Below are 13,590 nucleotides of genomic sequence, written 5' to 3'. Positions count from 1 at the left end.
AGGTGCTTTACTGTATTTCTTATGTTCTTGCTTTGCTCTCATTATGAGTCTAAAATCAGTTCAGTGCTGTCAATCTGTCCCAGTACTCTTGAAAAGTTAAGCAGCATTTTAAATTTGCAATGGGAATTAGAATGTTCATTGAACCATGTAAAAATAAAATGTGAAATAAAATGAAGACCTGATAAACACTGTTTTAAATTGTTGCGTGTGAAGGTTGGGTCAAACATAGTAACTGCTGAACACATTTTTTGGGTGCAACGAATGATCAAACCAGGCTGGACCCAGAGATCTTTATGTATATTCCAAAGCAGCCTGGGAAGGTTCTAGCATGACTTGTCCTGGATCATGGGACTGTATCGAAAAGACAGAGACAAAACATTTGTCTGTGAGACTTGAGCTTTGCCCCAAACTAACATATCACCATAATATCACTGTTTTATATAGTGATATTTATTATATTTTTTATTATGTTATGTTATTTTTCCACTTACATTCAAAAATAACACAATCATGCATCAGCAGAAACTAATGATGATGACTTGCATCAAAGGAAAAGAAGAACGTTAGAGGAGGGACAAAAGAGCCACTGAAGTTATAAGACAGAGATTTGTTCAGAGAGCTGTCAGAGCTCAGCAGCTTCTCCTCTCTCTCTCTGATGATGGAGGAAGTTGAACTCTGCTTTCCACATCTTAACACCTCCTGCAGGAAACTGAAGCGTCCTCACTCTCACACTGTTCTTATTTACATTGTTCTGTCCTCCATCTCTCTACTTACTGTGATTCTCAACCTGCTGGTCATCATCTCCATCTCCCACTTCAAGTAGCAACATGCAGTATTTAAGAGTTTATATTTTTTTAGTAGTAGTTTAATTTATAGGATACATTAAGGAAAAGTTAAATTTTTAAAAATGCTTTTGAATTAGAATTTTTTTAATGCTGTAATCACAGTTGATTTTACAAATAATGTTTCAAATGTTGCTTTCTGACATCTCCAGGCAGCTCCACACTCCCACTAACTTCATCCTCCTCTCTCTGGCTGTCTCAGATTTCTTCGTGGGTCTCAACATGTCATTTCAAATTATGCTTATTGATGGTTGCTGGCTCATTGGTGACTTCATGTGCATTCTGTACTTTGTTTTAGACTATATTGCCACTTGTACCTCAGTAGGAATCATGGTTCTCATATCTATTGACCGTTATGTGGCTATTTGTGACCCTTTACATTACTCCACCAAAGTCACACCAAGAAGAGTTGGAGTCTATGTTTTACTGTGTTGGATCTGTTCCCTCATCAATGTCAGTACAGTGATGAAAGATGACTTGAAACAACCAGGCAGGTATCATTCCTGTGTTGGAGAGTGTGTGACAATCTGCAAAACTGTTGATAAAATTATAGGTTTCGTTTTAGTCTTCCTCATTCCCACTACTGTTATAGTTGTTCTGTATATGAGGGTATTTGTCGTGGCTGTGATTCAGGCTCGTGCCATGAGGTCTCACATTGTGGTTGTTTCACACATGCATCATGTGAAAATAATGGCTAAGAAGTCAGAGATTAAGGCAGCCAGGACTCTTGGTGTTGTTATAGTTGGATTTCTAATTTGCGTTTGTCCATATTTTAGTGCTACAATAACAGGCCAGGACACTTTGTTTAATGCTTCGTCTGCTTCTGTTATAATATGTTTATATTACTTTAACTCTTGTCTGAATCCCATAGTTTACGCCTTGTTTTATCCCTGGTTTAGAAAATCTATTAGACTTATTGTTACACTTCACATTTTAAAGCCTCGTTCCTGTGACACCAGTGTGCTGTAGAGAGTCACTGTGAAGTGACTAAAAATGATTTAACATGTAACTGAGAGATGCTGTGGAAACAGAAAAACAATCTAAGTAAGTAGCGTTCAGTCCTGTGGGTTCGATTTGTCAGACACCTTGTTGATCTTCATTCAGTTTTTAGATTTGTTGATCTAGTTTACATTTCTTTGATTCTATCTATCTATCTATGTGTTTGCAGGGAAATTATTTAATATAAAAACATATAACATAAAGCTTGTGTTCATTAATATAAAATTATATATTAAAATACCACTGTGTGTAAAGTAAATTACAATGAATATTTAATATGAATGTATTGTTATGCTGTGAAACTGAGAGAAGAAGGGAGGAAGATGTGGAAGTTTGCAAAAGAGCACCTGGATGTTCCACAGCACTACTGTCAAAATATTCTGTCGACAGTTGAAACCAAAATTGAGTTGTTTGGAAAAAAAGTCACAGCACACCAACATCAAAACCTCATCCCCACTGTAAAACATGGCGGAGGGAGCATCATAGTTTGGGGTTGCTTTGCTGCCTCAGGGCCTGGACGGATTGTTGTTATTGATGGAAAAATTAATTCCAGAGTTTATCAAGACATTTTGCAGGAAAACGTAAGACCATCTGTCCCCAACTGAAGCTCCACAGAGGATGGGTGATGCAACAGGACAATGACCCAAAGCATACAAGTAATTCAACAAAAGAAAAGCTTCAACTAAACAAAACAATCCTTCTGGAGTGGCCCAGTCAGAGTCCTGACCTCAACCCTATTGAAATGCTGTGGCATGACCTTAAGAGAGTCATTCACACCAGACATCCCAATAATATTAATACACTGAAAAAGTTTTGTGAAGAGGAGTGGTCCAAAATTACTCCAGATTGTTGTGCAGGTCTGATCTGGAACTACAGGAAACGTTTGGTTGAGGTTATTGCTGCCAAAGAAGGGTCAACCAGTTATTAAGTCCAGATCAAACAGCTTAATAAAGTTAAGCAATGTGTAAAGGATATAAGGGACTGGATGCTAATTAACTTCCTTCTGCTTAATCCTGATAAGACAGAAGTACTAGTTATAGGATCACCTGCAGCTAGAAGCAAGATTTTAGATCACACCGTAACTCTAGATGGCCTTTCCGTTACATCTAGTGCAACAGTAGAAGACCTTGGTGTAATTCTAGATTCCAGTCTTTCATTTGAAGCTCATGTAGATAATATCACCAGGACAGCTTCAAAGTTATGGAATAGCCTTCCAAATAGTGCTCAGGACTCAGACACAGTCTCAGTATTTAAGTCTAGACTAAAACCTACCTATTTATTTAGTCAACCATTTTTGTAAATAGATTTACAGTACCTTAGGGAAGGACTCATGTACATAGAGCATTATGAGGAAGTGGTTTGTTTAGATGCAGTTTCCCCACTCTTGTTGATCATTCAGGTTTGTTAATCGTTAACATCATGACACAACCTAATGAAAATGATGTACAGAGTGAGGGAGGAGGGACCTAACGCAACGCAAGAGAAAGGCTTAGGAAAAGGACGACAAATGGATTGCAATTAAAGATTTGTTGAGAGAGCTGTCAGAGCTCAGCAGCTTCTCCTCTCTCTCTCTGATGATGGAGGAAGTTGAACTCTGCTTTCCACATCTCAACACCTCCTGCAGGAAACCAAAGCGTCCTCACTCTCACACTGTTCTTATTTACATTGTTCTGTCCTTCATCTCTCTACTTACTGTGATTCTCAACCTGCTGGTCATCATCTCCATCTCCCACTTCAAGTAGCAACATGCAGTATTTAAGAGTTTATATTTTTTTAGTAGTAGTTTAATTTATAGGATACATTAAGGAAAAGTTAAATTTTTAAAAATGCTTTTGAATTAGAATTTTTTGTTTTAATGCTGTAATCACAGTTGATTTTACAAATAATGTTTCAAATGTTGCTTTCTGACATCTCCAGGCAGCTCCACACTCCCACTAACTTCATCCTCCTCTCTCTGGCTGTCTCAGATTTCTTCGTGGGTCTCAACATGTCATTTCAAATTATGCTTATTGATGGTTGCTGGCTCATTGGTGACTTCATGTGCATTCTGTACTTTGTTTTAGACTATGTTGCTACTTATACCTCAGTAGGAATCATGGTTCTCATATCCATTGACCGTTATGTGGCTATTTGTGACCCTCTACATTACTCCACCAAAGTCACACCAAGAAGAGTTGGAGTCTATGTTTTACTGTGTTGGATCTGTTCCCTCATCAATGTCAGTACAGTGATGAAAGATGACTTGAAACAACCAGGCAGGTATCATTCCTGTGTTGGAGAGTGTGTGACAATCAGCAAAACTGTTGATAAAATTATAGGTTTCGTTTTAGTCTTCCTCATTCCCACTACTGTTATAGTTGTTCTGTATATGAGGGTATTTGTCGTGGCTGTGATTCAGGCTCGTGCCATGAGGTCTCACTTTGTGATTGTTTCACACAAGCATCATGTGAAAATAATGGCTAAGAAGTCAGAGATTAAGGCAGCCAGGACTCTTGGTGTTGTTATAGTTGTCTTTTTAATATCCTTTTGTCCATATTTCAGTGTCACAATGACAGGCCAGGACACTTTGTTTAATGCTTCGTCTGCTGCTGTTTTAATATGTTTCTACTACTTTAACTCTTGTCTGAATCCCATAGTTTACGCCTTGTTTTATCCCTGGTTTAGAAAATCTATTAGACTTATTGTTACACTTCACATTTTAAAGCCTCGTTCCTGTGACACCAGTGTGCTGTAGAGAGACACTGTGAAATGACTAAAAATGATTTAAAATGTAACTGAGAGATGCTGTGGAAACAGAAAAACAAATTGCTGTGAATTCTGTCAGACACTTTGTTGTCTTTACATTTGGTGTACTGTAGTTTACATTTCTGATTCCATCTCCTGTTTGCAGGGAAATTATTTGGGCATGTAGTCATTTAAACTACTGCACTAGAGATGGTTTCTACAGATTTAAGACAAAATTCAACTTTTGACTACTGCAGTCTTAAATTTACTGAAATTCTTTGAATATATTTACTCCAAGAGCACAGGTTTCCAAATTGTATGTATATGTGCAACCTTTTAACCACACACAGTCTCTGGTTTAACTCCACACTATCATGTGACATTAGGTTAAAGCAACGATCAATTTGGTTGGTGTTAAAGGATGTTTTCATTTGTGTTAGGCAGCAAACAATCTGGCAGAAGAAGAAAAAATCAAACATTTAATGATCAAGCAATATCACATTTGAGGTTGATCTATTGTACTGAGTGATAGTTCATTGATGGTATGTTCTTTAACTGTAAGTTGTAAAGATAAAAGTGTATTTATGTAAAGATTCCTAAAACAACCTGATTAGAATCGTAGGTGGTGAATGTGTAAGTGGTTTTGCTGATCCTGGTTTTCTAACTTGATATCTGTGCATCAAATTATATTGAAAACTAGTAGTGAGAGGAAAAAACTCCCCTTTAAGCAGGTTTTTTGGTGTCCTTGTGGAAGACACTGAAACTGAAACTCTACAGTAGCACTGTCATCGGGTGCAGCTGATGGTTGAAAAAGGAGCACTGGTTTGTAGCTGGCAAAGGCAAAGTGAGAGGGTGGTCAGGAGGTGTATTCAGATGACTGGACACCTACAGCTAATGTGATCAGGGAGGCGGAAAGTGGACAAGAATACTTGGTGGTGGAAGAAGGTGTGTACACAGCTAAAAAGAAGTAGGACAGTGAGAGCACAGTATGTAGTATAGGTGGCTAAGGCCAAACAACGGGCCATGGAAGGACTTGTATCCCAGGTTGGACACTTATGAGGGAGAGATGGATTTGTATCTGTATATTTGTAAGATATAGAGATGAGAAGGACGTGCAGGAGGTTAAGGTGATTGAAAATGGGGATGGAAATCCATCGACAGATGGCTAGAGTGTGATGGAAAGATGGAAGGAGTAGTTTAATGGGTTAACCAATAAGGAAAATTAAAGAGAACAAAGAGTAGAAGAGGTGAAAGAAGGAGCCCATATTTGTAAAAGTATTGTGAGGAGGCCATTGAAGAGGATGAAGAGTGGAAAAGCAGTTGGTCCTGATGACAGGACCTGTAGAGATATGGAAGTGTCTAGGAGAGGTGGCAATAGAGTTTCTGACTAAGCTGTTTAACAAGTCTTTGGAGAGTGAGGGGATGCCTGATGAATGGAGAAGTCTAGAAATCTAGCAACTCCAGAGGAATAAAGCTGATGAGCCATACAATGCATTCTACAGTCGAGGCTGAGGTTAAAGATGTGTTGGAGAATACCACATACCCTGGGAGCACAGGCTTTCAGCACCCTGGGGCAGAATATATATATTTGTTGGCCCAGTCCACAGTCCCCTCAGTCACCTGGCTGCTGAACTTGTAGCCAGTGATGGTCTTCATGCCCCTCCACAGGTGTCTGGTGATGCTTTGTTCCAATTTCCTCCTATTAGCCTCATTTCCCTCCCTGAACCTGAAAGGCAGCAGTCTCTGGACCCTCTTTAAACATTCTCGATGAGTTCAGTCAAGTCCAGGTAAAGGTATGTTTAAAGCTTCCCTTGTCAAGAGCTGGCTGGTTGTCAGAACAAAGAACTGATTCAAAATTAAGCACTGGTTCAGGGCCAGCCCTGGAACCTTCTTGGTGGAAAAAATGAGGATCTGCGAATCTAACCTTTGTTCTTCAACAAACCTAGGCTTCCCATCTGTCTCCTGATTTTTGATTTAAGTCTAAAGAACCAGACCTTACCTTGAGTTATACTGTTTCCTATAACCCTGACCTAAGTTGTGGACTTCCTGTACCTGTCTTGGTTGGCTCCATTTCTCTTTGCCCCAGTCTCTTTTCACATGCCTGATCAGAGCACTCCTCTTGCTCTGTACTTACCTGACATTGCTTACCCTATGTGGAACACTCCCCTGTTCCATTCTCAATTGCTCATTGCCCGTAAGTCCAGTCTCCTTGTTTCATTATCTTATTTTCCAGTCAGTCACCTCTCTCTCTCCTTCCAGACGTGGAACTTCTCGAGCCCAGATTCACCCTGCCATTTACTACTTCCTGTTTCTCCTCATCTCGACCTGAGCTTCTTAAAATAAATCTTTAAACCAATAAGTTTGTCGTGTCCTCCATTTACCCTGTTTGCTTTTTGATCCATTAACAACCATTCGAGTGAATAAAACCAACAAAGGATTGTTAAAGATGCATAAGGAGGTATGTACAACCTTTTTTTTGCCAGTGTATTAAATCATTGTCAGTACTCTCTGATTTGGGCATCACTTGTACTATCTACTACCGTCTAGTCTTTTCTGGACTTTTCTGTGGTGTAGTGGTAAGATTGCTGTGGGGCTGGGTGGAGACTGGGGTACCCTCCCTTGTAACTTGTAAATCACTTTGGATAAAAGCATCTACCAAATGAATAAATGTAAATGATGATGATGATGATGATTTACCAAAAAGGGGAGGAGCAGGAGGGACAAAAGAGCCACTGAAGTTATAAGACAGAGAGATTTGTTCCGAGAGCTGTCAGAGCTCAGCAGCTTCTCCTCTCTTTCTGATGATGGAGGAAGTTGAACTCTGCTTTCCACATCTCAACACCTCCTGCAGAAAGATGCAGCGTCCTCACTTTCACACTGTTCTTATTTACATTGTTCTGTCCTTAATCTCTCTACTTACTGTGATTCTCAACCTGTTCGTCATCATCTCCATCTCCCACTTTGAGTATTCACACATTTCTTCAAATTTAAAAATTTGAAGCAATACAGATGAACTACATTTGCTAAACATGTTTTTGAATTTGACATGGTGTTTGCTCTGCTTTATCTTCTAAACTAATAACTGATGTAGGAAATAATAATTATCGTGCTCTCTTTTCTTTCCAGGCAGCTCCACACTCCCACCAACCTCCTCCTTCTTTCTCTGGCTGTCTCAGATTTATTTTTGGGCATTCTCTTGTTGTTTCAAATTATGTTTATAGATGGTTGCTGGTTTCTTGGTGACCTCCCATGCATTCTGTATTGTATTTTAGACTATACTGTTACTTGTACCTCAGCAGGAAACATGGTTCTCATATCTATTGACCGTTATGTGGCTATTTGTGACCCTCTGCATTACTCCACCAAAGTCACACCAGAAAGAGTTCGGGTCTGTGTTTCAATGTGTTGGATCTGTTCCCTCTTCTTTGTCAGCATGGTGATGAATAATAGTTTGAAACAAGGCAGGTATCATTCCTGTGTTGGAGAGTGTGTGATAGTCTTTAACTTACTTGAACGACTTGCAGATGTTATTTTCACCTTTATTATTCCGATCACTCTCATCATAGTTCTCTATATGAGAGTGTTTCTGGTGGCTGTGTCTCAGGCTCGTGCCATGAGGTCTCACATGGTAGCTGTCTCACTGCAGTGTTCAGCTGCGATGGCTAAAAAGTCTGAGATGAAAGCAGCCACAACACTTGGAGTTGTTGTAGTCGTTTTTTTAATATGCATCTGCCCATATTTCTGTGTGACAATCGCAGGCCAGGACACATCGCTCAGTGCTTCGTCTGCTGCCTTTGTAACATGTCTGTACTTTTTAAACTCATGTGTAAACCCTGTGGTTTATGCATTTTTCTACCCCTGGTTTAGAAAATCTGTTAAACTCATTGTTACTCTTCAAATTCTGAGACATGGCTCCCGTGTAACAAGTATGCTGTAGTGAAACACTGGAGTGATTGAAATCAGGCTGTTGACCTTAGGAGACATATTTGACCATGTCGATGTTAAATACAGGCCAAACAGAACGGTTGTTATTGATCTAGTTGCTGTAAAGTGACTAAGGCCTCAAATAAAAGCTGAAAAACAATTTCTTCACTTGTTTTGAATCTTTTCTTTTCTCGTGTATCTGGAATCAGCTGTGGGTGCTGTGGATTTATACCACACAGTCCTGTAACAACCCCACATTTTGGTTTACATACACTGTTTACTGGAAATGCTTCATTATAGATGTGCTGATTTGAAACAATTTACATTTGTAAAAATATTTATGGTGAATTCCCAGCTGAAACACAAAGTATAACATGTTTGTAATCTCACTCCTCTCCATTATCTTTAATATAAATTATGAAGTGTGGACGTCATGTTTGAAGTAATCACTTTTTATTTTCCATTACTCTATACTGACATTTGGACTACATCCTGTTGGTTTGCTGTTTGTGTTTTACTTATTCTTCTCAGACCAGTAAACATTTGAATAAGTTCATCTGACACTTGAGTGAAATCACCCTCTTGCGTCTATTACTAGCACTCCAGAGTCCAGCTTCCAACTCCTGCTAAAATTAAAAGATTTAGCATTAATAATGTGATATTTAGCCCAAGCACCAGATGATTTCAAACCATAAACTTTCAATCTTTGTGCACCAAACAGACCACTTCTCTACCTGTGCGTCATATTGACAGCTATGGAGATTTTCACATTTTCAGTTTAGAATGCACGTAACCAGGAGTCATAAACACCATGATGGGCACGTCTGCACTCCCTCTCACTCAGAAAGTGGATTTACATTTCTGAGAGATTCGTTACAACAACAATAATAGTAAACTTATACTGACTTCATTGTAAAATTACATTAGTTTTGTTGTTGCACACACAGTGATGTAGTTCAGGATATAACCAGTTATACATAATTTACCTACTTCTTTTTTTGGTTGGCATTGTACATACCCATTTCTACATCATCCCATGCTGGTGATCATGCTGATCTCATGTATTAAAAGGAACAAATAGAACAGTGATCGGTCAAATGACAAAACATGAGCATAATCACCACTGACAGAGTCAGTGGTGGAAAGGCACGGGGGGAAAAAACAGGACTGTGATTGGACCTAAACTCACTATCAGGACTGGGTCTGCAACCAGGAAGTAAACCATAAGTGGATGAGTGACGGTGGGCAAGGTATACATCTGGGAGATGGAGTCCAGAGCCAGTGAAGTGGAAGGGAGGTCGGCAGTGTAGTCCTGTGCCAGGGGAACTACAAACGTGTACCAGGTGGTGAAGTCCAGAGCCAGAGGAGTGATGGGAGTATGGCGTGGTGGTGGTAGTGAACTGGAGAAGGCAACAGCACCCAACACAGGTAACAAAGGGGGTGTTGCAGAAACTCAGAAGTCAGTTTGTAGCCAGGCCATTGGCAAAACTGTCACAGAAAAAGGAACAGAATCTGATATCAATTTGCAACAGCCTGTTCACCTGTCTCAGCCATAAATCTATTAATCGGCTCCAGATTGTGCAGAATTCAGCTGCAAGACTCTTAACTAGAAAAAGTTAATACGATCACGTCACTCCTGTATTAGCTTCCTTACACTGGCTGCCAGTATGTTTTAGGATTGATTTTAAGATTTTATTAATAACTTTTAAAGCTCTGCATGGCCTTTCCCCCAGCTATTTATCCCAGCTTTTAAAGCCTTATGAGCCTGCATATAAGATCAGCTGACTCAGTAACATCTTTTAAATCTCTCCTTAAAACATGCCTCTACCGGCGAGCCTTTTGCGATCTTCTGTAAGCTAAAACAAATCTGTCCTTGGGAGGACTCTCCATTAGATTACAATGTCTTTACGTTGGAACTGGTCTCCCCAAGGACCGATGTGGTAGTTGTTTGTATTATTGTTTTGTTTGTATAACTGTTTCCTGCACCCCAACCAGTCGAGGCAGATGGCCGTTTAACTTGAGCCTGGTTCTGCAGGAGGTTTCTTCCCCTAGGGGGAGTTTTTCCTCTCCACTGTTTGCCTAGTGCTTGCTCAAGTTAAAGTTGTTGGGCTACATGTGTTTCTTGTCTGTCTTGTGAAGCACTTTGTAACATACAGTGAGGGAAAAAATTATTTGAACCCCAGCTGATTTTGTAAGTTTGCCCACTAACAAAGAAATGATCAGGCTATAATTTCAATGGTAGGTTTATTTGAACAGTGAGACACAACGACAAAAAAAATCCAGAAAAATGCGTTTCAAAAAGAGTTATAAATTAATTTGCATTTCCATGAAGGAAATAAGTATTTGATCCCCTATCCGTCAGCAAGATCTCTAGCTCCCAGGTGGATCTTATACAGGTAACGAGCTGACATTGGCAGCCCTCTCAGCTCGTTACCTGTATAAAAGAGACCTGTCCACAGAAGCAATCAATCAATCCAGATTCCAAACTCTTCACCATGGCCAAGACCAAAGAGCTTTCCAAGGATGTCAGGGACAAGATTGTGGACCTACACAAGGCTGGAATGGGCTACAAGACCATCGGCAAGCAGCTGGGTGAGAAGGTGACAACAGTTGGTGCAATTATTCGCAAATGGAAAAAAACATAAATTAACTGCCAATCTCCCTTGGTCTGGAGCTCCATGCAAGATCTCACCTCGTGGAGTTTCAATGATAATGAGAACGGTGAGGAATCAGCCAAGAACCACTCGGGAGGAACTTGTCAATGATCTCAAGGCAGCTGGGACCATAGTCACCAAAAAAACAGTTGGTAACACACTACGCCGTGAAGGACTGAAATCCTGCTGTGCCCGCAAGGTCCCCCTGCTCAAGAAAGCCCATCTACAGGCCGTTTGAAGTTTGCCACTGAACATCTGACTGATTCAGAGGAAGACTGGGTGAAAGTGTTGTGGTCAGATAAGACCAAAATCGAGCTCTTTGGCATCAACTCAACTCGCTGTGTTTGGAGGAGGAGGAAGGCTGCCTATGACTCCAAAAACACCATCCCCACTGTCAAATATGGAGGTGGAAACATTATGCTTTGGGGGTGTTTTTCTGCCAAGGGGACAGGACAATTGCACCGCATCAAAGGGAGGATGGATGGGGCCATGTACCGTCAAATGTTGGGTGAGAACCTCCTTCCCTCAGTCAGGGCATTGAAAAGGGTCGTGGTTGGGTACTCCAGCATGACAATGATCCAAAACACACGGCCAAGGCAACAAATCACTGGCTCAAGAAGAAGCATATTAAGGTCATGGAGTGGCCTAGTCAGTCTCCAGACCTTAATCCCATAGAAAATCTGTGGAGGGAGCTGAAGGTTCGAGTTGCCAAACATTGGAGAGGATCTGCAAAGAGGAGTGGGCCAAAATCCCCCCTGAGATGTGTGCAAACCTTGTGGCCAACTACAAGAAACGGCTGACCTCTGTGATTGCCAACAAAGGTTTTGCCACCAAGTACTAAAGCACATTTTTCTATGAATAAATGTATTATTATTTATTATAATATTCCCAAAAGAGTGTGGGTCAAAAAGTCATCGAAAATAATGTTTCTGTTATTCATTTCTATATTTAGAGTATACTAGTATAACTCATAGAAAATGTTGTTCCTAAGTGTCGGATTCAGTTATGATCAAATCAGGAGAAAAATCAGTTGTTTAAAAATATAAAAATAAATACATCTCTAAATGTAAAGTGATACTACTGACCCTTTCTAGTGGGAACTAATGTCAGTGTTTACAACACAAGATGTACTTTTGGATGTAAGTTTGGTACTTTTAAAAAATTGTGTGCTGTATACACAGTCTACCCACTTCTTTAGGCAAAGGGAGTAGAAACGGTAATTAAAAGTACATATCAGAGGTTAGAGGAGGGACTGAGGAGCTCCATGCAGTTTCACTATATAAGAGGGAGCTTTGCTAACAGAGCTGTCAGAGCTCAGCAGCTATTGCTCTGTGAATGATGATGGAGGAAGTTGAACTCTGCTTTCCACATCTCAACACCTCCTGCTGGAAACCAAAGCGTCCTCACTCTCACACGTTGCTTATTTATATTGTTTTGTCCTTTGTCTCTCTGCTCACTGTGACTCTCAACATACTGGTCATGATCTCCATCTCCCACTTTAAGTAACTACATTTTTATTTAATTTAAAAACGTGTAGCTACATTTTTTAAAGAATGCTTTTGAATTTCATATGGTTTTGAACTTCTTTTGCTGGATCGTTAACTGATATGTTGTTGTCTGTTCTCTCCAGGCAGCTCCGCACCCCCACTAACTTCCTCCTCCTCTCTCTGGCTGTCTCAGATTTCTTTGTGGGTCTCATCATGTTGTTTCAAATAATGCTCATTGATGGTTGCTGGTTCCTCGGCGACCAGATGTGCACTCTGTATTTTGCTTTAGACTACATAGCTTCCTGTACCTCAATAGGAATTATGGTTCTTATATCTATTGACCGTTATGTGGCTATTTGTGATCCTCTGCATTATTCCAAGAAAATCACTCCAAAAAGAGTTCAGGTCTGTGTTTTACTGTGTTGGATGTTTTCTCTCTTTTATGTCAGCTTAGTGATGAAAGAGGATTTTAAACAACCAGGTAGGTATCATTCCTGTGTTGGAGAGTGTGTGATGACTAACAATCTTATTCATCAAGTTACTGATTTTATTTTTATCTTTGTCATTCCTATTACCGTTACTGTAATTCTGTATATGAGGGTGTTTGTTGTGGCTGTGTCTCAGGCTCGTGCCATGAGGTCTCACATTGCAGCTGTCTCACTCCAGGGTTCATTGAGTGTAACAGCTAAAAAGTCTGAGATAAAAGCAGCCAGGACTCTCGGGGTTGTTATAGTTGTGTTTATTTTATGCATCTGTCCGTATTTCTGTGTCACAGTGACAGGACAGGACACAGTGGTCAACGCTTCATCTGCCGCTTTTGTTTTATGTCTGTACTATTTTAACTCCTGTCTAAACCCTCTGGTTTATGCCTTTTTTCACCCCTGGTTTAGAAAATCTACTCGACTTATTTTTACACTAAAGATTCTGAAGCCTGGTTCCTGTGAGACAAACATGCTGTAG

The 13,590-nt window shown here is 40.1% G+C and overlaps 1 protein-coding gene across 1 annotated transcript; it reads left to right on the top strand.

Moving 5' to 3' along the window:
* Window positions 1-12,729: 12,729 nt before the first annotated feature.
* LOC113173355 (trace amine-associated receptor 13c-like) lies at window positions 12,730-13,590 on the top strand (the record flags this gene model as incomplete). The annotated part of the gene is made up of 1 exon (XM_026376770.1): window positions 12,730-13,590. A coding segment is annotated over one exon (861 nt), but the record flags the coding sequence as incomplete, so codon positions are not given.

The sequence above is a fragment of the Anabas testudineus genome, chromosome 21 (assembly GCF_900324465.2).
Source record: "Anabas testudineus chromosome 21, fAnaTes1.2, whole genome shotgun sequence".
NCBI classification, from domain to species: domain Eukaryota; kingdom Metazoa; phylum Chordata; class Actinopteri; order Anabantiformes; family Anabantidae; genus Anabas; species Anabas testudineus.
This window is presented reverse-complemented; position numbering and strand designations above follow the sequence as displayed.